This window comes from Corapipo altera, unplaced genomic scaffold (genome assembly GCF_003945725.1).
Source record: "Corapipo altera isolate COAL_440 unplaced genomic scaffold, ASM394572v1 0, whole genome shotgun sequence".
Classification (NCBI taxonomy): Eukaryota; Metazoa; Chordata; class Aves; order Passeriformes; family Pipridae; genus Corapipo; species Corapipo altera.
The window spans coordinates 24,465,844-24,490,574 of record NW_020884872.1 but is presented as its reverse complement, the minus strand read 5'-3'; the positions used below and the strand labels follow the sequence as shown (position 1 = coordinate 24,490,574).

At 40.9% G+C, this 24,731-nt stretch overlaps 1 protein-coding gene across 7 annotated transcripts in view; it reads right to left on the bottom strand.

The window, feature by feature from the left end:
- The window catches only part of NAXD (NAD(P)HX dehydratase), a 48,287-nt gene extending 24,864 nt beyond the window's left edge, over positions 1–23,423 (bottom strand). For 2 of the 7 annotated variants that reach the window (XR_003527122.1, XM_027639835.1), the window contains exons 1-7: positions 22,818–22,888; positions 21,595–22,184; positions 20,001–20,372; positions 16,443–16,593; positions 15,138–15,183; positions 13,761–13,849; positions 1,386–1,494 (exon numbers count right to left, since the gene is read on the bottom strand). Coding sequence is in view for 6 of the 7 variants with exons in the window: in XM_027639835.1 (XP_027495636.1) it covers positions 1,386–1,494; positions 13,761–13,849; positions 15,138–15,183; positions 16,443–16,593; positions 20,001–20,372; positions 21,595–22,184; positions 22,818–22,873 (1,413 nt within the window). In the remaining variant the exon portion in view is untranslated. The other 5 variants (XM_027639842.1, XM_027639864.1, XM_027639855.1 and 2 more) reach the window with 5 other exon arrangements.
- Positions 23,424–24,731: the final 1,308 nt, after the last annotated feature.

Here is a 24,731-nt window from a genome sequence, read left to right as displayed (position 1 = left end):
TCTTTATCAGCTGGGTTTGTTTCTTTAAGCTAGCTTACACAGGACAGCCAGGCTGAAGTAAAACTATGCTTGTAATTCACTAAGAAAGCAATATTATTTTTAGCAATGATGAAAAAAACACAATCAAGAAATCTCCCAGATACTTCTTTAGTACAGATAAGCACATAAACCCCAGATGGAATTCTGATATAAAAGAAGTTTATCTGACATATCTTAGATATTATAAATGAATCTTATTTTCTTTTATTTAAAGTTTTCTTCTTTTAGGAACAGAAGACAAAGTTAATTTTTTTTTTAAATCAAGGAAATAGAAAAATCATTGACCAAAATTTTTTTTCTGTAGAAGCAATTCAGAAAAATTGTTTTAAAAAATAATAAAATATGTTTAAATAGTTCATTTAGAATAAAATTTGATTTCTTCATCAGGTGTAATAATTTATTTTTTATTTTCTAATCTTTATTAGTTTTGCACCTCTGTATCATAATACACACATTTTCCTTCCGAAAAGGAAGCAGGAGAATTAAAGAAGTGAAAAGCTCCAATAGCAACTTTCGCTAACAGAATCCTAGCAAAACTACCCTCCCTAGTTTTCAAGGTATTCTAAACCACTTGGACAGTGTGGTCTCCAGCCTCTTGCCTCCCCTGTTTTGCAATTTCACTGTGTTACTGTCAACATTTCTGTAAATTATATTAATTCCACTTGTTAGCACCACTGATTAATTCAGTAATACTGCTCAGGAAAAAAAAATGAAATTGTACAAAATTAGATTGACAGTAGACTGAAAGATACACTTCAAACATACCAAAATGTGTTGATGGTTATACAAAACATCATCCGGAAGACAGTCTAAGTATGTGTTATTTAAAGTACAAAACTAAGCTCCTGTTTTCATCTCTCCACTGAGGGTTGACAGAAAATAGGATTACCTCTTTATCCAGAGTAGAAATCTGCAACATTTTATAATTAAGAGTATTATTTCTTATTGCAAGGGGACACGGTCCCTGTTCTTTGATACATCTGAGAAAAGATGTCAAATATGGTTCTGAAAATAAGGAAATCAAATCCATATCTGTGCACTTACAGTACAGGTGCTTTGCACCTAAGAAAACACAGAGCCCTTTATCCAGATATGCCAACATCTGTTTCTTCATTAGTGACTTTCACAAGCAAAACAAAAGCAAATCAAAACAACCATACTGATGCCTAAAATTCCAAGTGAAGATTAAGTGTAATAATGAAGACCATGAACAGCAACTGCAATTTTCAGTCAACAGTATTTTATTAAATTTGTTATTTAGCAACCCTATCAGATGTAAAATACAGGAAACTAGTTAATAAAATTCAACATAAAGACAAAGGATAAAATATCAGTATGCATATTACCTTAGCGTTCTCAAGTAGAACTTCATCTCTACCTAAGCCAGGTCCTATGACAACTGAGTGCAGTCGTGGTAACCACTTTTCCACCTCATGGACAGCATTGGGACTATCACTAAAATGGAAGTGTGAAAAAAAAGACAAGTTTAAAAAGGCTTCATTTTAGTAGTCTCAGAAACTGAGTTCAAGATGCAAGATAGAAAGAGATATTTCCTATCTTGAGTGTCAGGCAATTTTATCTTCCAAACTACCAAAAATCTGTGACCCAGGAAATATGGAATGGTTGCCCAAACATTTCTCTCAATTCATTCCTTAGAGAATATCACATAAAAATGAGGAGGTAATTGCAAGTACCCACTACAGTTGTTTACAAAATAAAAAAATAAAACCCAAGCAGAAAACCAACAATTTCTGGTCTGTCACAATTCCTATCTAATGCTTCTTTGCAGAGATTATACCTTGGAGAGAGATCCACCATCTCACAGGTACACACCATGGCTTGCTGGAAATGATGCAATTATTTATTTCCCTACATGGCAAAATGATAAATCTACTCATATGCTTTTTTGTCATTGCTTCATAAGCATTTGTTCCAACTGAATTACAGCCAAATTGTCCTGTTTCCCCAAAAGGCAACTGGAGAAACAAGCTATTCAACAGGGGTATTATCTGCTTGTACTGCTTTAGATTTCTGCAGCATTCAGGTTTTTGTCTACACTGGAAAAATGATGAGAAAATCTGCTGCCAAATATAGCTGCCACAATACAGCATTCAGCCACTGACCAGAACTGTTTATTTTGTTCTGATCAGTTTTATTGTGTAAATAGGCCAGAATATTTTGAAAGTACTGCCCACCAGTTGTAGTTAATCCTTACTGACAGTATGGAGGGAAAATTTAGCCTCCCTCCCTCCCCACCTCTGACATTAGTGACAACAATAAACGAGCACTTTAACTGAAGCACAGAGAATAAAGCTCCCTGTAGGCTGAGCAAGGAGGTCCCGCTTCAGAGTATTGCTCAGAATATTTTAAGCTTGCAATACTTCAACAAAGCTGTATTATTACGGATGAAAGTCACTGCATGTTTTTCATAACCAACAGCTGTACTGATGGGACACACCACTTGGGAACAAGTGTTTAGCTTGCATCTGGCAGAATCAGCAAATTCCGCAATGATTTCTGCAAGTGCCAGACAGAGCCCAAAGCCTTTGCAGCTGCAGGGTGCGAGGCAGAGCACTCAAGGCTGCAGGGATGCAGTGCCTCCCACCTGGCCGCAGCCCAGCAGCCCCTCCACAGACAAAGCTGCTCCAGAAATCCTGGCTGTGCCAGCCAGGGCTCCCCAAAGGCACCCTGTGCTGACACCACAAAACAGCTCTGTCAAAACAAGGCTGCTGCGTAGAAGCAATGACCCGCTGCAAGGTCAAGGGAGACAACGAACCACGTGAGGACATCGGGTGTCCCTGAAGCAGTCCCCTGGTTTAGTAGCTCAATTTCCATTCGAACGATGCAGCTCCCTCATTTCTCTAACTCGCAAGGAAACAATAGCAGCTTCAGAATTGCCAAACAGCTCATTTTTTACTTTTTATTTGTCTCTGTACAATCACCTGTAAGTTTATGACGTAGGTACAGGCTGGAAATAAAAATGCTTCAAGAAATATTTAAATCACTATTAAAGAAAAAAAAAAGAAGACATGTGATAGGTTGAACATGTGAAAAATTGCCTGTAATCAAAACTCTAATAAAACATCACCATTTCTGAATGCCAGTCACTTTTTTAAATCCACATGCTGAACTTACTTTATCTTTGAAGAGCAATATATATCTAAAATACATATATTTCTCAAATAAATGCATCTATGTATCATACAGTTATAAAAATATGGAGATATATATATATGAAATATGTATATATGAAGTGTGAATGGATTGGATTCAAAATACCTTCGGACTGTAGAAGCCAAATACATTTAAAAAAATGCTTCAGTAAACATAAGCTAAGAACAGAGCCACAGGTATTACCATAAATGCTCTACTCTTCTACAAATGTCTCATGCAAATAATCTAAAGGTAGAAAGTTTGCCAATTTATTTATATTCAGGATTGAAATAAAATAATTTTGTCTACAATCCAATTGATAATGTGCACTTTTCAAAACAAAGCCATCTCTTGGGAAATGAACAGTCCAACATTAAGCCACTCCTGCTCACTTTGCCTCTGGTAATAATAAAAACCTACTGTGGAGCTTTTCATCTTCAAAGCATTTTGCAAACATTGCATGCAACTCCTTTGCAACTTCACATCAAGAAGCAACCCAAGCCGTGAAGGGTCAACAGATTAAAAATGGTGATAATGACTACTACATTGCAAAATCAGCTATAAAAACATGCTGTAAAGTAACTGATGGATTTTGATTCTTCATAAAGAAAGCAGAACAAATACTGCCTCGCAGAAGCATCATACCAACTTCACTTCAAGACACTGGATGTTCACAACAGCTGTGGTTATGCAGGTACACAAGACTTACAAATATCCCATATCTACAGCTACTCTGAAAATGGAAGGGCTGTTGTGTAATCTTACAGACATAAAACTAGTAGCATTTTAAAGCTGACAGGGTACAAATGATCAACAGGTAACTTTCTTCAGGAAGGGGCATCACCTTGAATGTTCCTGACCACAGGATTCAGCATAAATACAGAAACTCTTTCAGCTCTTAACAGCTACAGTCTATACATGTGACTTAATATCCCCAGAAGAGCTCTCTGACACTGAGGGCAGCTGGCCTATACACCCTGAGGTTTCAGAGCAGGCAAAGCTCAACCTGCCTGTCGGGCACAGTTGCTGGACCACAGTAATCCCTCATCAGTGGAAAAAGTGGTTGGGAAAGGCTAGATGGCATAGTCCAAAATTCTTGCTAAGGATTGTTTGAGTAATTCGCCTGTGCAGATAATCGTGCTTTCAAGTACTGAGGAATAAATATTCCTTGGCAGTGTTTAGTTGATTACTACAGAAAAAACCCTTGCTTTTTTTTGTTTGCATGTGTATCAAAACCAGACTAAAACCTCTAAAGACTTTGGAGGCACCAGCACAAAACATTATCAGATCCTGAGCTGTTCACTGTGTACAACACTCACACAAAGAACACTGTTAATGTCCTTTGTCACTTCATGACAATTTCTCTGCCTGGTTATTAACCTGATCTCAAACCTCTTCATTTAATTAGCACCTCCACTGCCCAAGACTTTGAAACAACAATTGAAATTAGCACTGTATATTAAAAAAACAAACTCCTATCTAGAAAGGTATGAGGTATGAAGACGACCCCTTGTTCAAAAGAGATGCAATCTTCAGGCTTTCACAGAACCCAATTTCATGGCTAGGTTTCAGGAATGAAGATTTGGGAAGGGCTCTACCCACATTTGCTACAAGTGTACTGGTGGCTAATAAGGCCAATACGAGATAGACAGGGCAGGTTGCAAAAGGCACAGCAGAAAGACTCCTTAGGTGGTATCAGCAAGACACGATTCTTTCTGCATTGTCCCTTCTCCTCAAGAGTGATCCTGCGTGCTTTCTCAAAGGAAACAGCAGCGTTATAGATGGTGTGTCTCCAGACCCCCCGACTGGAGGCCAGAGTAGACCAGTTATGGTGATCAATACGTCCAGGGCTGAGATGTTGTTTCAGGGAGTTCTTGTATCTTCTCTTTGGGGTTCCTCTCTTGTGGCAGCCAGTGGCAAGTTCACCATAGAGCACGATCTTGGGGAGGCCACAGATGGAGTCTGATCAGCTGTCCCTGGCTATTAGTGAGAGGTAAGGGGAGAGAGAAACAAAGTTTCTCTCACAGAGGTTGAGAAGCCTGTGATCTCTTGGGAAGACAGACACAACAGCTTTTATCATTTGCGGCCCCTGAAGCCACTGTGTGGACAGGACCAAGGCATGGTGTTCAGCATCTCGCATGCTTTTCTTTTTGCTCTTTTCTCTGCTTCCTGAGTGTATCAAGAAAAGTACTTTCCATGACAAAATAGACAAAGCACTGAGTCTCTAAAATGGTGAGAATAAATTTTCTCTGCAAATTATTACTAGCTTTAGATAACTTTTGCCACATCAACCTCATGAAGTTCAATACATGCACTGTGCTGCACCCGGGTCAGGGCAATCCTAGATATCAGTACAGACTGGGAGAAGTCATTGAGACCAGCCCTGAGGTGATGACCTTATACAGAAAGAAAAACTTCAGGTTAAGCTTTTTGCTCTTCAGGACTCTTCTGTATTTCACTATCACACAATAAAAATTGTCATAAAACACAGTTCTGTAGATCATCATCTTAGGGAAAGCTTGATGTAATAACTTTTCCAAAACCAACAACACCACCACCAAAAAAAACTCCCAACCTGAAAAAAAAGATGGTGGTTACTGCCCTAATATCACCCACGGTTTCTAAACATCTTCTAGAGCAGCTTGTAATAGTTATCTACCAGGTGCCATCTGCTTGAATCTCTGCTCTAGGCTGGTCACTGCCCAAAGTGGGAGGACACTCGACAGCTAAGGCCTGAAACACCACTCCCATCCCCATCCCTCCAAAAAAACCAGAAATTTTGTTCTATGCTGCTTTTTATTCAAAGACTGGTTTTTACCAAATGATCAAAAGCGACCAAGCAATAGCTTTACAGTAAGCTCTAAAGACAGCAGCTTTCCTCATTCATGATGAATGACAGTTACTGACATTGCTTTCTGGAGGAGGGAAAGGAACAAGTGATAACTTGCAGCCTTGTCAAATTTTACACGGAAACAAGAAAATGTGAAGCAAAGTCAGCAAGGGTGGAACCAGGAGCTACGGAAATAATAGATAAGCATGAATGACAGCACAAACAGGAGTCAGCGGGACTGTAGCTCTTCACATGTGTTTTAGGCAGAGCTGGAAACACCTTACTAATCAGGGATGTGGTATGGACACCACAAAATGCCAATCAAGTGGGACCTCCTGCTAGAGAAGAACATGGGACAAAAGCAAGATTGCCATCACCCAATCAACTATGTGGCTTCTCACTGGAGAGTATATTATTCAAATTCTGCTCATTATCTGTGCAAACTTGGTGTGACTGAGGCAACTTCAAATGCATTAAAATGTACCACTGCAGAATTCTGTTTAGGCAAACCTGGACAAAGCCACTTCAAGTGGGCAGTTTCAAAAGGCAAACTAGAGACTTATCTTCAAAGATGGGAAAAAGTCTCTGATCTGAGGATGAAAGAGTTTCAGTTTTGTTTGTCCAAACACTGCAGGTAATTATAATTAATGTGAATCAAATGTTAGACCTGCTGACATTTGGAACCTGTCATGTTATACAACACATCAAAAGAGCAGAAGACTGGACATAATGTGTAGCTCTGGAACTCATGTAGTCATCTCAGAAAGCTAATTGTTAACTACTGTGGTAAATCTTGGGTGAGGTCTTTATTGGAAACTGGGTAAATAAGATAGGGAGCGAGATTATCTTGGAGAGTTTAGGTCAAATGAGTTATTTCAAACCCAAACAATGCAAAAAAATGTTGAGCACAAAATTAAATGCTCTATTCCAAGACTAGCTCTATTTGTCAACGTTTAAATCATCATTCTTGTAAATTAATGCCAAACCTCCAGAAGCCCAAGGGTTTCAGGCAGCCTCTTTCAGTCCAATGAACAGAACTGGAAATAATAACTTATTCTAGAGAAGTTCATTGAGCCTATTATCAACTCATGTGTCTCTCACCAAGCACCTCAATCAGGTAGAGCAAATCTCAGTGACAACACAGTGGCATGAAGTTGGCTAGATGCAACTACAGACCAAAAAGAGATACTTTTATTAAATTTAAGTTAGCATATTAAAATGCCCCCCCAGAAGTTTAGAAGACAAAATGGTTATTTTCATCTAGCAGGCTGTTTAAGTATCTTTGAATAGTGTACAATCTGTAAACACTGGATAAAAATACATATTTTCCAGCTACAATTTGATTAAATGACAGGGAAGAAAATGAAAGAAAACAAAGACCTTAATAAGTATTGAATTCTATTCAAATAAGTCTTCCTTTCCAGCCACTGAGTAAGGTAATTTAGACACCAGAAGCAAACATGGTAGGCTTCTTCTAAATATTAAAAGCACAGCAGCAAGAACAGCAAGCTATTATCCAGGAGAAGCATGGGTATCATGAGGTCATAGGAAGAGAGTGCTCTTAATATGCAGATATTAGTCTTTACTTACTCCACTACATATTCTTCCTTCAATGACCTACTGAGGTACACATTTTGCAAAAATGCCATATTTGCCATATCGTTGTTTTGGGATTTTTTCACAATGATGACAACAAAACTGAAAATGTTTTCCACAGCTCCTCTTTGGACACCAGGTTCTCACTTAAGCATCAGATGTTCTGTTTCACTAGGAATTGGGTGGTCACACACTACAAGCATCAGAGCTAACAACAGCCTCTTCAATAACGAACCCAAAAGCAATATCACCTCTCATGCAGAGTAGAGCCTCTTGCATCCCATGAGAGACCTACAAAGGAGAAGAAGCTATTTCTGACTGTTTCCTGAGATTTCGCATACAGACCAGACAACAGCAGTGAAGGTCAACCTTATCTAGCCTTGTAAAGATACCACAGCTCCATAACACAATCATTTTATGACCTGCATTTAGATATACCTAAATACTTAAAGCAGTTGTAGTCTGTTTTGATTTCAACCACATTACCAATGTGTATTATGACAATCATCCCCAAAATCATAGCGATAATCAAATGTCTTGACCTCCTATTTTCAGAACGCATGCAAGTGGTCTTGACCCATTAGTACTTCTTGTGAACTGACTTGGTAAGCAGAATCTGTCAAATATTCTTCAAATGGACTGCAATCAACCAGACCCGTGACTTTAAAAGTGACAGAATGAAGACGACAGTGTAATTTCCCTCAGAAAGAAACACACTTAAAACGTCCCTAGAAAAACTAATGCACTTTTTTTTTAATGTTAAAACCAGCAAATAAAGTGACAAGCTTTTATCACACTGGTAGCCCTCTCATTCAACTCTTAAGGCACAGATGATATTTGAACTAATACCCAGAAGGCTAGAGTACTTCCAATTGGCTGTGGACACATGAGATGACAGAACAAGTCTCAGTCTAAATACCTGCTTTGCTAATTGTCATCTGGTTAAAAAAAAAAAAATAGAGAGACCCTAAAACCTTCAAACAATAATAAAAAAAAATCACGCAAAATTAAACCCCAGGCACGCCTGCCTTCATTAAAACTCAAGAAAGGTTGAACACTCAAGAAAGTCTGAACACCAAAGAAATTTAATCCTGGTTTCAAATCACAGCAGTATGGCAAGCCTTCAGAAGGATGAATTTGGCCAGGATCTAATCGGAGTACATCTCCTTCTGACACATCAGGAAGCAGCAAGACCAGTAGCACTCCCTGCAGCGATGCTAAAAACCTTTGGCTACTTCTCCCATTTTGAGGAGGTGACAAAATCTGTTAGTACCTGTTGTATCACATGGGACTTCTGCAACAACAGGGAGGAAAGGGACTATAGTATGGGCTGAATACACCTCCCAGCTTTTGTTCACTCTGCAACACACAATAAAGAAGCAGCAGCTTTTTGCCAAGAAAGCTGGGCACAAGAAACAGGTCCATAAGCAAGTTTTGGCCACAGCACTGCACAACAGGACTGGACACAGTTTAAATATATAAAATCTCTGACTCAGCACACACAAACTGACCTTTATCTCTCCCTGACAACCTAAGAAAAAAAAACAAAAATTTTTAATGTGATTCCTAGCTAAACTGCTGTCTAAATGGGGCTTGGGAGAAACATCACAAAGTTTATGCCTTCCTTCATCTTCTCTGCAGGTATAATGAGGATCCAGCAGCCAAGCCACTTGGGAGACATCTTTTTGGTAATTGAAGCAATCTCTGCTTTCTCCTTGACTTTCCCCTTGACTTTCCTTGGTGACATGAACTCCTGCACTTTTTCCAGCAGCTGATCTGAAAGAGGCCTAAGTCCCACTGTTACACAGAAGTATTGGTTAATAGCTAGCCTTAGCTAATACAACTGAAAGGTGTGAGCTTCCTCTCCACATAATGAATTATAAAGGGCTAATAATCCTAAGATTTTTCCTAGGTTTTCTTTAAGAGACTTGCCATTGGTTAAAAGTATTCAAATAACTTATCAGGAGCTCACTATTCATGATTCATGACTTTATCAAACTGTCAAAACGTAGACAAAATTCAGTAAAATTAGGTAAAATATGTTCCAGAAACCCCATCTTCATTAAGTTTCTTCATTAGTGGTGACTGGCTTCAACATATAGTCCAGCCTCATGAGAATTTTCTCGCCAGTTATTTTTAACTCAAAAGAATAATCTTTCAAAATCCAAGTCAAAACTCAAACTCTGCAATTAACTATAAGACGTCCAGTAATTCTGGCAATCTTTCCTAGTCCATACAAGCCCATGTACACAACCAGCTGTGAGGAAGGTATTAGTTCTAAATCCATACCTAGTTCAAGGGTGACTTTTTTTGTGAATAATGGAAAAATTACCTAACTTCTTTGGGCCCTGACATCTCATTCTACTTCTCTGATAAACTGAGATCAAGGAGTATAGACTGTTGATTTTACTAAGTGTCTGATAACCAGGTTACAAGAGGCCTACTCAGTAGAATGTGGATGTCTCCTGGCCTACAGAGAAGAAAATTTCTAGACAATTAATTACAAAATGTCCTTGCAAGAGGGGAATCTAGCACAATAGGTTTATTCAATCTTCTTTTAAATTATAACCAGCTGGGTTCATATAGCTCATTTAGTTCTGTGATCACTTGCCTATCAAGACAGGATAAGCCAATCCAACACAAGTATCCAAGAAGTATATTCAATCTGACCTGAGCCAAGGAATTAACTACAGAAATAAAAAAAGCCACTGAAAACTCTTCTCTACAAAGTTCCCAACACTAATGCATGAAGAAAGTACACACACACCTACAGTAAAAATCCACACAGGAGACACCTGCAGTAAAACTTAATAAAATACCAAAGCTAAGTTTTATCTTGTCTGTAATTGTGTAGCATTTACAGTAGGAACATGTTAGCTGAGAAAACAGAAAAATGTAGCACAAACTGGGAGTAGCAGTGACAAGACCAAGGAAGGCAGCTGTCACCAAGACTCCATTTATTCCACTATTCAAAAGGCCCTAACTTCTAAAATACACACTTTTCACTTTTCACTACAATACACACTTCTCTACACAAAAGCAAAAAGTCAGACAGCAAAAATACTGAACTGGTTAGCTGGTCAGTTTTTGAATACTACCAGGTCATTGTGGAAGGGGTCATAATGCATGTGACAGAATCTCTGAATAAAAAGGAAAAGTTACTACTGATAATATTGACTATTCGTGGCCCCTAAACACCCAGCTATCATTATTCCACTCAGGTGGCGAGGACACATAGAGCCAGGTGCTGAAAACTTCATCTTTCCAGATCCCAAGCTGCCATGTGTAGTCCCAGCTCTCCCACGCTGACTCACAAAGAATGAACTCAAGGACAAAAACCTCAGAGAAAGTTGCGTTATGGGTATCCCCAGTATAGGTTGTTACACCAAAAGGAATCCCAGGATGGTCTACAGCTGGGGTCACAAGGAATTCCCTTGTCAATGCTGTAAGATGGATGTTCGTTTTCATAACCCTCCTCTGCAATCCTACTCAGTCATTCTCACACACCATTCCTTGAACATCCTTGAAGTGATACACGTTTGCCAAGGACCTGAAACACTCTAGTCCAACTTCTAGCTCTCAGATACCTTCACTAATCATGCTGGCCAAGATCCACCACAGCACCTCTAATAAGCCAGAAACGCCCTTGCATTTAGACAAGGGCAAAAAAAGAGCATGTTCTTTCCTTGAGATGATTCCCTGTGAGGTGAAGGCAGTAGAGAAACGTAGTAGCAGCTCAGCCACAGAGATGATAAAATGTCAGGCTCCTGGCAGCACAAAATGGCAGCTGAACCCTGGCAAAATGCCAAACTGTTCAAACAGTGAGTTGAGTACACAGGACCACAATTATAATTAGCATAATAAGAGAGTGGTACAACAGCTACCTAGTTATTCTGAAGGGTCATGGAGAAATCATAACAAAGCAAAGTTTTAAGGAGAGACACAAAAGAAAACAATGACATAGCTGCTTGGTGGGTTTTTCCCGGAGGTTCTTCCATGCGTGAAGTGCAGCCTGGGAGAAAGTACAAAGACTGTTTAAGAGATCAGGCTCTGAATCAAGAGCAGCCGGCCGTGCCTGCAGAACCTGAACGGCTCCACAACATATAAAAGATCATATAAAAAGTGTGACACTGAAGACAAAAGGACCTTACAAGAAAAATAGGCTGTTAGTGTAAATTTAAATAAAATCTGGGCTCAATAGTCAGTCAAGATTTTTTTCTTTCTAACCATTTTCTCTTTCCCTCAAGTGAAGCAGAAGAGATAAAAATATGAGGAAAATTGAACAAATAAAATCTAACTCATATTTTGCATTTTTTCATTTTGAATGTCATGTAAACAATATTTACAGATCTACTGCATCATGCAATTAGCCCAGCTGTCTGTGTGAAATTAATCAGTTTTAATAAAAGTATTAAATATTGAGTTGTAGACTTAAAGATACATGCATATGGAAATCTCTAGATTCACTGTACTTTGTGCATCTGGAGGAATTTATAGACAGAGCTGAACTTTAAAATCAAAAGTTCTCTTTGTGAATACACAGATCAGAGTTTTCATTGAGATCTGAATTTCACAGAAGACACTGAGAATCTGTGTATAAAACCACTCCACTCTTACCTAGCAGGCACAATCTGGTCCTCCAAGAACAGAAAGTTTACTGTTTACACTTTTGGTACCTCCATTTTTCTCTATGCTGCTTCTGTTTCTCCTATTTACCTTTTCCATTACCAGACATCAAGAACCCCTGCATACACAAAAAATGCTTTTCCCAAGGCAAAGTCAACTCGCTATCATACAAGACAACCACATGCTGAATCCTGACTGTCATACATCAAGACAAAACAAGTTAAATGCTAATACTGCCATTAGGATTCTCCATTGCATTTGTTATCATATGGTATCAGACAGAACATCGACTGAAGATGTGCCTTTAGGATTTTAGAGGCAAACACAGTCATACTGGTAAAAACCCCCTATCCATGTATGTTTTCCCTTGCTTTCAAACATCATTTTTATCTTGTCTAAAATCCATAAAGTTATGGGTTTCTCCTATCTTTGGTGGGGGAAAAGCAACCAACAAAAGACAACCCTGTTTAACTGTCTTCTTTCTAAGCACCACTCTCTACAGTGACAGGAATGAAATGTGCCTTTAGAATGTAATAAACTTATGGCTTCCTACCACAGGCATCCCCATAAGGAAGATCATATTCTTTTTCTCAGACATCAAATTATTTCTACTGTCGTAAATCCTTCCTGACAGCAGTATCTGACAAACATGATTTTAAATTATGCTTTTTCTACCTTAATCACAGCTTTGCTATGTACACCAACAGACTTTGACATGCACTGGTGCAAACTAAGCTTAAGGACATATACCTAAGGCAGACATCTTAATTCTCATTTGCAGTGCTCATTGTAAACCATCATAACACCTAACTGAAACAAATTTATCCTGTGAAAGTTTGTCAGTCAGTAACATATTTCAGGACACAAATTTAGAAAGGCACACACTGATTTTCCCAATTAAGAAGACAGTTGCTTATTAAACTTTTCATCTTCTTGTTAATAAAACCTGAATTTTATATCACTTTGGAACATCCATTTATTCCCAAGAACAGATATGTATCTAAAGCAACATACTCATGGAGAAAAAAAGAGAATCAGCATCTCTCTTGCCCAGTCATTTTGCATAGGTGTCTATATGCACAGTAGCAAGAGGGGAAAAAGGACACACTACTGTTAAATACAAGTAGGACTGAAGAAGCAAGAGAACACACTCCACTTGCCTTTCGAATGCAAATTTCAAAATGCTGACTTCTAGTGTTTCTTAGTTCTGGATTTTGCAACTGTTTACAGTTAAATGCATTACAATCACAGAACGTATGTCAGCTAGCAGCAGAAAGCAAGATATTTGCTTTTTAGAAATTATACTTTGACAGTCATGAAAAAAAAATCACAACTGATTGTTCTGTATTAAATATCTAACTGTAATGAAGGGACAAATCCCGAAGCTTTTGTAATCCACAGCTCACCCATCCAGTAACTCAGAAAAAGAAATAACACAAATTAATCAATTATCAGATTGAAATGTTCAAACTAGTAAGCCTGATTAGCTCATTTAAACAAAACATAAGTCACTTACAGAACTGGATGAACAATCAGCTCTGGACTATATGATTTGATTACTGTTGCTGCATCTTTGGTACAAAACACATGGGATAAATCTGCACCCTAAAAAAGAAAATTTGCAAACAGTATTATCAAATTTATACTTAATAATAACTTTACCATTCCAAAGTTTACTCAACAAATAATTCATCTGAATTCTTACTTCTCAATAGTTAAAGCAAACTTTATTATTTTTTCTATTTTGGCTTAGACTACCATGAAATATTCTGGAGAATTATTTTTTTTTTGTATCTAACTTCCAATATAACTTTTTTCTGTTTCTCAGTGATAGGATGACTGGAAACATAAATCTTGAATTTTTACTCACTTGAGAAATCTTTCTCATTTGCAGATGAACAACAACTAAAACGTCACATGTACAATAAAAAGAAAGGCAAAAGAATACAAATGAACATGAGACAAGCTACATTAGAGAGCCATAATACTACTGTAACATACTTGCAAAATAGAGCTATGCAATATGGGTATATTTCCAGTCCTACCATTTTCATTCAATGGGCCAAATCCATATAAGATAAAAGGTGGGCACAATTTCAACAACACTCCCTTAAGTTAAATAAACATTAAAGTTTAATTAAGAATTGAGTCTCAAGTTTCTGTTGTTAACTCAAAAAATCAGAAATACACATAAAAATTATGTAAGCGGTGATCAGAAAACCTGATCTCGTACGTTGTGCATACTGAAATTTCCCAAGGCTGTGTCTCCTCTGCTTTACTACTATACATTTAACATTCAAGGTTTACATTTGAACAATCACTACTGTATTTATGTGATCTGCATAAATATGTTTAGCCAGTTAATATGTCAATAAAGTAAGGAACTTCACCCTTCTAGGAAAAAGAAGCTTAGAAAATACTTCTGCTGAAGATTAGAATGCAAATAAAATGTGCTATTAAAAATTACATTAAATTCAACCAATAATCTTTAGATTTACAGCACTAAGAATCCTTCTAGACTACCGTTTTAAGTTTTGAAAGAAAGTTATTTCATTCAACACACTTATCAAGTCCAGAAGAAATTACTGAGGAAATCACTGCAGCACTAAATCATAACTTTATTGTTCACTTTTGGAGAAAATATCTCATCATACTTTGAAATTTCTTATCCAAGTCTCTGATATTTTTATTTTTTTGACGTATTTCTAACTTCACCTTACACAGAGGAAGAAAACACAGTCAATTACATATTTACAAAGTATTTATACAAATGCAGGATTTTCTTTGTTCAAGAAATGACCTTTTAGAACTCAAAAGTTCACGTGCACCAGAGAATGAATGCTTTTAAAAATGATGAAAAGTTCATTTTGGACTAGTATAGAAGAACACATACCACTTTGAGAGCTGTAATTGCAGCAAAATATGGTGCTCCAGTGTACCTAGAATGAAATAAAATTTAGGTTAGGAAACACAGTCATAAGATTCAATGATTTGGAAATCAGCCTGCCATAATGAAATCCCAAATTCAAGACCAAGTTTTTAAAATTGTTTTACCTTCTGTTTGCTGTAAAAGACAGAAAAAAATCCTGCAATACTGAAGCCAATCTCAAACCTTGCTTTGATTTCAAAGGCACAGAATTTCACCCTAGTCACCTGATTTTTCATAGAAGTATTTACAAAGGTCATGCCATAAAACAGCAAAATTTTTTCAGGTAACCAAGGTAAAAGTTTAGAGACAAACAAAACAAGCGCCAAGCACTGTTTGCAAGCTAAATCTGGGGTCTGTGACCTGGATTAATCCCATCTGGTTTTAGATGCTTAACTAAAGTGCCTAAACTGTGATTCCAGTTGCCCTAAATTCTCTTCATAAAGACTGAATAGTGAGATATGAACAGTACCAGCCTCCACAAGTGCTTACTTCAGCCAAGAAGTAAGAACTTACTAGCCCATTAGGTTCTAATTCCTGGCTATTCAGCCCAGCTATAAGACAGCACTTTTTTGCTCTTTATAGGATGCTTATTAATGGCAGATGTCCAACAGCAGATCTCTCTTACAGGAGAAAGATGCTGTCCCTATTTCAAAAGGGGAAAATGAAGAACAGGAAGGTGTAATGGCTCATTCAAAGTATTGTGGTAAAGAATATAAAGCCTGTTCTATTTCTAGGTCAGTACAGCACTTAACTGATTTATGCTGTATCTCTTTTTTCCCTGAAACATGCTATTTTTATTACTCTGGTACATAAAACAAGTTATTGACAGAATCTAGTAAACACTACAATTTATCAAAATAAAAAGGGCACAGTAAGATTTAAGAGACCCAGTTCCCAAGGTACAACAATATATATAAAAAAAAATCAGATGTGCCACTGTCATAATCTAGTCTACTTATTCTATAACGTCATCATGCAATGGAAAAAGACTAATATTGAAAGCAGACAGTTTAGTGGTCAAAAAACACACAGAAGGTAGACACAGACACAGATAGCATTTTAAGTTCCACTCACATTCAGCACCAAGATTTTGCAACACATCTGCAAGAAAACATGTTCTTTCCTAAACATGCGTGGTCATGATGATGGACTAGTAAAGCTCCCTGGAAAATACTCATGTTTTAAATGTGAGTTTGAATGGGTTCTACAAGTACTTATGACATCCTCAAACTCTCTGAGAAGCAAAAATCAAATTTCTATTTAACTTACTCTCGACATCCTCCAACAATGCCTATACGACCATCTTGACCTTTATGCTTTTTCCCTGTTAGAGGAGGGATAACGTTGCGCACCAGTTGAAAAATATTCTCCATATCCTTTAGAGAGTGTGTTCTGTGCAGTGAAAAAGATCTCTCTATAACTGAAAAGAAGAAAATAAGTGTTAAAGTATGTTTTCTTAAACTACCATCAAGCATTTCTTTTAAGCACTCATGAACACTAATAAAATCACACAAAGATATACAAAGTGACATACGTCTGAAAACCAAATGCTTTATCACTTAAAGGCCTTTAAAACAGTGAGTAACTAGGGAAGAGGATGATGTTAAAAATTAATTTAGGGTCTGATGCAGAGAATATTCTCACTGACTGTTCACAGTCCTAATTTAGGGCTCACGTAGAGAAGGAAACCACAACCTAGAACAGTTATATGAACATTTTGTAACTAGAAATATCATCTTAGTTCAGCCTGAAATCACTTCCATAATTAAGCTCAACTGAAATAGGTATACTTGGCAACGACTGAACACATCCAGACACAGAGCAAGCACAAAGCAACTAAAACCAAAATTTAAACGTACACCCTACCTTATATTTCGTTTCCCCTTAAAGACTTCCACCTCTTAGCAGAATCAGGGCCTATCTCACTGCCTTTTTATTTTGGTAGGCGGTTACAAAGCATAATGGAAGCCTTTCTGCAAAACTATAATCCAACACACTAGATGCAAACATCACAAATATCACACAAAGATCATTTTTAGCTATAATACAACTCCAGAACTCTGATGCAAAACTACATGTCAAACCACATACTAAAAAAACTGCACACTCACAAGGCTACATATCAAATCACTGTTTCGAAAGGCTACAAAAATTCAGAAGTATTTTAACAATTACAACTAGAGAGAATTAAAACATTTACCTAACATGAGACAAATGTGAACATCAGTACTTCTTTCAACCATGCGTTAAACTATAAATTGCAGCAAATACACTAAAAGAATAAGTTCTTATATTTCAACTAAGCTCCTCATTAACTGTACAATTCTGTTCAGAAGAGCGGTTTATTTGGACGTTAATAATAGCGTCCTAGACCATAGTCATGCTTACTTTCTTTTTTACAGATCTTCTAAAAAGCTTTCAAGGAAATGCTATACAGTATAACATAATTACATAGAAAATAACTCCCATGATATTCCTTATTTTCAGCTGTATAAAACTCAGCAACCCCACCCCCCAACTCCAAAATACACAGGAGGAAAAAAAGGAGCAAAAAAAAGAGGAGAAAAGAAAAAAAACTGTTCTAGAAATTTTGGGCATCATAATGGAGAAAAAAAGTAATAAACAAGAAAATTCCACATCTGTGTGCTATCAGGAAAAAGCATCTTTTTCTCTGTTTTCCACAGAATCTAAACCTAAACCAGACAGGCTAATCTTCAGTAATAAAATTTCTTTGGTGTTCAATAATGATAAATACTTCTGGCTGATCTTTTGCTTTTAAAAATCTTGTATAATACAGACATCTCACTCCTACTGAGACCAAATTAAAAAGAGGGAAAAAAAGGAAAGTAAAGAAATTAAAAGAAAAAAAACCCAAAAACACAACCTGTTTTGAACTGCAGCCAAAATAGCATTGCAGTGAGCGAGAGGAGAACAAAATGCTCATCTCCTCTGGAAATAGGGCAGATTATTTTCTTTAAATCACACTTCGTACATCTGCTGGTTTTCAACCACACAATATAATATAGCTTGTAACCCCTAAAGTGCAGTGTTGTAAAGAAAGCCCTCTTGTTTCTTTGTTTCTGTTTTTTGTTTATATGTAAACAGAAAGCAACTGCATAATAATGGAGAGAAAACAGAGAATTATGCAAAAAACAATTCTTAAAAGAGCCCTACTCTACCTACAGAATCACTAAGGCATATTCAGCTATAAACAGAAATCTTAATTCCTTAAAAGATGTTTTGCCTGAAGCATTATGTTCACGTTTTAGTATAAATGTTTTGTTACACCTTTGTCAATCACAAGATTAGAATCCTGAGTTGCTCTTGCTACAGTTAAATAAATACAATGCATTTCTGCACAGCGCAACATGATCCAGCAAGAAAAACTGAACTTTAGTTTCAAGTCATTACAGATAATTCAGCTTTCAGGAAAAACCTTTCAGAAGTAATGGTAAGGCCTTGTAGGTACCATCACCCCAGTCTAGAACCTTAAATGATTTCCAAAGGGATTTTCTAAAGCACTCCAGTTGTCCTTTTAATTTAAAAGTCAAAACACTTAAAACACTGAATCTATTTGTATGCTGTAATTAATCTATGAAAGTCTGCTGCCACCAAGAAATGCTACAGACCAACTATTCACTAAGAAGAAACACAACCAGATCTGCCAGCCTAAACCCTCAAAGACCAAATCACCCAGTCTCCCATGCATTTTACCAGAAAACACAGTATGTAATGTAGAACTGAAACGGCTCCAAGATCCTCTCAGGACTCAGAGAATGCCCATTAGGATCTGGCATGCCAGATTTTTATTCAACACTGAGGTTGGGTGATTTGTATCTTTTTCTCTTTTCAAACTACACTTTTTTTCCTTCCAAACAGTGTGAAATTCAGAATTAGAACAGAATAACACTTGTTTCATTTCCACGTGGCAGGCTACAAACCACCAAGTCCCAACATGACTAGTTCCAGCACTTAAGAGAGCATCCCTGATTTCCTCCTCCCCAAGCAGTCTATCTCCATGTGGAAAGAGACTATGATAAAGATAAATGTCAAAGACCCACAGATGTCAAGAAGTCAGTCTGCTAATGACCAGCTTTTGGCCCACACATAAGGTAAGGAAGGAAAAGTCTGTGCATAAATACCAATTCTTGAGCTACTGCTTTGCCTTTTTCTTTAAACTAAATTCAGATGCCCAAAGAATTTATAAAGGAGCTGGTGCTGAAGAAAAACAAGCAAATATTTTCATCTTCTATAACACCTACTACAATAATACATTTAATTAATTGGTAAGATTCAGAATTTTGTTGTAAAGAAATTTATTTTAAAGAAGCTAGATTGTAACATCTGACTTACTTCAGCGTAGGTAAAACTCCATTTTTTTCCCAGCCCTGAAAAAACATACGCACAGCCTTAACTTCATACACTGGGTTATGCTCCATAACTTCAAGCAGAACAGCAGTAAAATTTCTGCTACAAAGTACCTAATGTTTCTAGTAGCTTTCACAACTCTGCTACTTGCCTTTTACATATAAAGCTTCTCCTAACTTCACAGAGATGTGAACACGGAAAGAAGTTCTCAATGTTTACTGTGTTTGAAAGGTACGATTTTGCTCATTAAAATTTGTTGTAACTAATGTACCTGTATTAAATAATCAGTACAACAGTACGAATGACAATTTAATTCCATTTTTATCAGACAGACACCTTCACCACAATATTAAATTATTCCAATTAGCTTTTATTTTCAAAAGCTGCTTACTACCAGTGCTTTCACACAGAAGTATTAAAAACAACCCTAGCTTTTATTTATGCTGTAGAAGGAAGTACCTATCGGTGGAGAAAGTGTTGCTGTCATAGCATTATAATTAAAGTTATCCGCATATGAACGATGGTTCGCTCTCCGAGGTGGACTTGTTGGTATAGATTGTGACCTTTGTGACACTGTAGAAGAAATTCCTGCCAACATCTGTCCCAACATCTGTAACATCTGGAGTTCTCGAGCATGCTCAGCTTCCCGACGCTTGTCCTCAATTTTGAGCCTCTGCTCTTCAAATCTGTAAAATTTCTCATCTGTATCCATGCTCTGCTGCAAGAATTTTTCCATCATTTTATCCAATGTTAAATTTGTATGGCGCTTTTTTGATCTTTTGGGCTGACTGAGAGGTGGGGTAATAGTTGGAGCATTGACTTCTTTAAAGCCTAAAGCAAGGAAAGAAACAATTATTTTCCTGATGAAAAATAATTTTCTAAGAGGAAAGCAGCAAAAAATCTCCCTACGAGATGTGCACCTAATGCGCTGCAAAGTTGTTCCACTTTTTCAATGTGAACTTATTTCAGATATTTCTATTTCAGGGTACTAAAGCAAAAAGACAAGCTTCCAAAAAGTTGCAAAGGTAACACAAAAATCACAGAGGCATCTTTTAATTGTTGTAGTACTAAAGTTCAACAATAGGAGTCTTTTTGATCTTCTAAAAAGGTTTAAGTGAAGGCTATTAAATAGTATAGCCTCATTTGTGTATTGCAAGTAATTACATTAATCTAAATTGAGTTTCAGTCTGTAGCCATTCTAGATTTGCATTTCAAAAGAACATTAGTGTAAACAACTCTTTGATGGGGTTTATGTGTAAAAAGAACGTTGGTTAAACGTCAACCAATTGGCTGATTCCTCAGTGATGTCAACTTCTGAAGACAGGTTCATGTTTGTATTAAAAACCCCACACTAATCTAGATTTAAAACAAACAAGTAACACTTTCCCCGCACCTCCACAATACAAATGCGGAACGGAGGGTAAAGATCGAGCAGAAAAAGGACGGGCTTTATCGAAGTGCTGCTTCAGTCCGCAAGGCCACTAAAGTTAAAAGCAGTGTTTCTGAAAACAACGCATGCCAATTATTACGCAAAAGCTCTCCGCTAGCTTTCTGACCCATCTGCAACAATAAGCAGATTTTTCAGGTATTATCGTCATCATCGTTTTAATACCGATTAGCAAAACTGCACAGTCTGCAGTGAACGGGAAAATCCTCCAGCGAGAAGGATGCTTATTTTCCTGTACAGTGCTACCTGCCACTTTGTCTCGATAACCTCTGTGCTAGTTTTCCATCGGTTTCCCAGTGATAAATCCAATAAAAACTCCCTAGGGCCCCTGTCCGCAGCATCTCCCTCTACCCGCTGCGCAGCATTTACAGCACCAGCAGCCGCCCGCTCCCCTTCCGGGCTACCCGGATCACGGGGACGCGCAAGGTGCAAGGGCCGGGGGAGGCATGGGCGCATTTCGGAGCGCAGAGGACGGGCCGGGAAGGAGGAGGGTAAGGCAGAAGCCAACCGAAGCGCGCTGGTTGGGGAGAAGCGCCGGCAGCCGCGCTGCGAGAGCCCGCGGGGTGAGGGGAGGACACCGGCGCCGGGAGCCCGCCGGCTACTCACCATCGCCCGGCGGCACGGGGATGGCGAAGGACGGGCACTCCACCTTGATGGGGTGGTCGGCGTAGGAAGAGCACTCTCCGGAGTCCTCGGTGAAGTTGTCGCGGGGGGACTCCGGCCCGGCTTCCTCGTCCAGCTCGGCGTCCAGCTCGCGGCTGTTGTGCGGCGTGCCCGGCGTGGGCGGCGCGGGGAGCGGCCCCGCGGGCGGCGGGACAACCTCGGGCGGCGCGGCCAGCGCGGCCAGCGGCTCGGGGGCGCCCTCGGGTCCACCCCGGCAGCTCAGGATCCGGTCCATCTCGTCGTAGTACTTGCATATCTTGCGGGCGTGCCCGTTCTTCTTCAGCCCGTCCCGGGCCTGGTAGTACTGCCGCTTGAGGCCCTTGATGCGGATGCGGCACTGCTCGGGGGTGCGCTCGAAGCCCAGCTCGGCCAGGCGGCACGCCACGTCCCGGTACACATGGCTGTTCCGAAAGTTGCCGTCCAGCGCCGACTGCACGTCCGCCTCGCCCCAGATCTCCAGCAGCGCCCGCGTCTCCAGGTCCGACCACAGGAAGCCCCGCGTGTTCGTAATCATCCTTGGCCGGCCGGGGTCACTGCAATGGCCGCGCACCGGGGAGAGGGAAGGAGGGAGGGAGGGAGGGAGTGGGAGAGGGAGGGACGGAGGGGGCGGAGGAGGGCGGCGGGGAGGAGGGAGGGGGTTTAATGCCCGCACTCGGCTTTCCCAGGGGGCGCCTACGCCAGCCCTGGCAGCCGCCGTGCGGCGGGAAGCGGCGGAGAACCGGGCCCCGGGCTCCGCATCCCGGGCCGCCGCCGCTCGCAGCCCGCACGCACGCAAACAAAACTTTCCAGGAGCCGCTTTGCGATGCGGGCACCTGCAAGAGGAGGGGTGATGAGGTGAACAGAGAAAAAAAAAAAAAAGGCACTTTCCCGACTCGCCCCCTCTGAAACCGATGAGGATAAATAAAAAATAACAGCCGGGCTCCCGGAGCGGAGCCGCGGCCCCCTTCCTCCCCCTCGCTCAGCCAAGCATCCGGGAGCGGCCGCTCCCCCGCCCCTGGCTCTGCCGGGAGCGGCAGGACGACGGCGCTGGCTGGACTTGGAGGCCCTGCTCACCACAGTGCGCCTGCCTCCCTCCCTTCCTCCTCCCTCTCCGCCGCAGTGGAGCGCGATCCCTGCACACACACACACACGCACATATACACAGGGCGCTGCAGCTCGGCGCCTACCTCACCCCCGCACACCGGCGCGCCGGGCCGCGCCGCGCCAGCGCGGGCAGCGACATCGCTGCGCCCTGCCCGCCGTGTCACCCAGCCGGGGCGGGCCGGCTCCCTCCCGCACCCGCACCGGCGCACGCACAGTGCGGCAGCGCTGCCCCTGCAGGCCGCCACAGCACCGCGCTGCAGCCGGCGCCACCCGCAGGCCCGCGGGGACCCGGCAGCCGCTGTCCGCGGCAGCCCCTGCGGCGGTGCTGGGGGTCGGGTCTGTGAGCGCTTCCCCCGCCCCCGGCCGTCCCTCCGCCCGGCAGGTGAGCGGCCCGGCCGGCCCCCGCGGCAGGCGGGGGTGGGCTGCATCGCGCCGGGAGCCGCTGCCGCCCCTTCGCTTTGGTTTCGCTCTCCGCATGTTTGTACCTTCGTCACGCCGCAGCCAGAGCGCCACGGCCAGCGCGGCCAGGGCGGCGACAGCGCCCCGTCCCCACATCCTCCCGGGGGGCAAGGCAGGGCCAGCTCCGCGCTCTGCTCTTACCTCGGCACAGCGCGGGGCTCCGCACACCCGCCGCCCAGCGCGCACACCTCATCGGCGCGGCTGCGGCTTCCGCCTCCGCTCGGCGCCGGGCAGGGCCGGGCCGGGCAGGGCTCCGCGGGCGGGCGCGGCCTCCCGGCACCGCTCTGCGCCCTCCCCGCACCGCTCCGCGCCTCCCCGCGGGCTCCCCCGCGCACAGCGGAGCCACTGCCGGGCGGGGCTGGCTTGGCCGGGGAGGGGGGAGCTTGGAGCGCCCGGCCAGTTTTGGGGCTGCCTTCCTGGCCCGTTTAATTGGCAGTTGCTAAAAACTCATAGGAATTTACCATTTATTGCTCCCGGCATTTAAAACTTTTCACGTCCTTCGCCTCTCCAGGCGTTTCTGAGCAAACTCTTTATTTGTGAGTGTGATTTGCTTCTAAGCTGCTATTTCTAGTTCAGATATATCATTTGCCCCTGTACTCTGCACTGGTGAGGCCATACCTCGAGTACTATGTCCAGTTCTGGGCGTCTCAATTCAGGAAGGACACTGCTGGAGCGGGTCTGGAGAAGAGCAGTGAAGCTGGTGAAGGGTCTGGAGCACAAGTCCAATGAGGAGTAGCTGAGGGAGCTGGGGTCGTTTAAGCTGGAGAATAGGAGGCTCAGGGCTGACCTTATTGCTCTCTACAGCTACCTGAAAGGTGACTGCAGCCAGGTGGGGGTCGGCCTCTTCTCCTGGGCACTAGTGACAGAATGAGAGAACATAGTCTTAAGCTGCACCAGGGCAGATTCAGGTAGGTCATCAGGAAGAAATTCTTCACAGCAGGAGTGATTAGATATTGGAAGGGGTGACCCAGGGAGGGGTTGGAGTTACCCTGATTGGAGGTGTTTAAGGAAAGACTGGATGTGGCACTTACTGCTATGGTCTAGTTGACATTGTGGTATTCAGTCACAGGTTGGACTTGGTGATCCCAGAGGTCTTTTCCAACCTAATTGATTCTGTGATTGTGTGATTTTATAGCGCTACTCTTGTAACATCTTCTTTTACTCTAAAACGTGCCAGAGCTGGTGGAAATACTATCTAATGTTCATCTCTGGTCCTATGGCACCTGCTTAATCTACACAATTCATCAAAATGCAGCATCACCCAGGAAAAAACAAGATTATATACATGAAAAATTTTAATCATTTTTTAAAGCTCAAACCAGCTGTAATTTCTGCTCTAAACTCCTGGGTATTTCAAGAAAGAGTGTAGTTATTAACTCATAAAAGCTGCTAGCCTAACTACAGCAATAAAACATCAGTGTTTCAATCAATATTTTGGAGTGATGAAGACAGACAACATTCTCCTTTACTATCCTGTGTTACATATAAGCTGTGGTCAAACAGACCTGCTGGTTTTACCTGGACCAAACCCAAGCAGG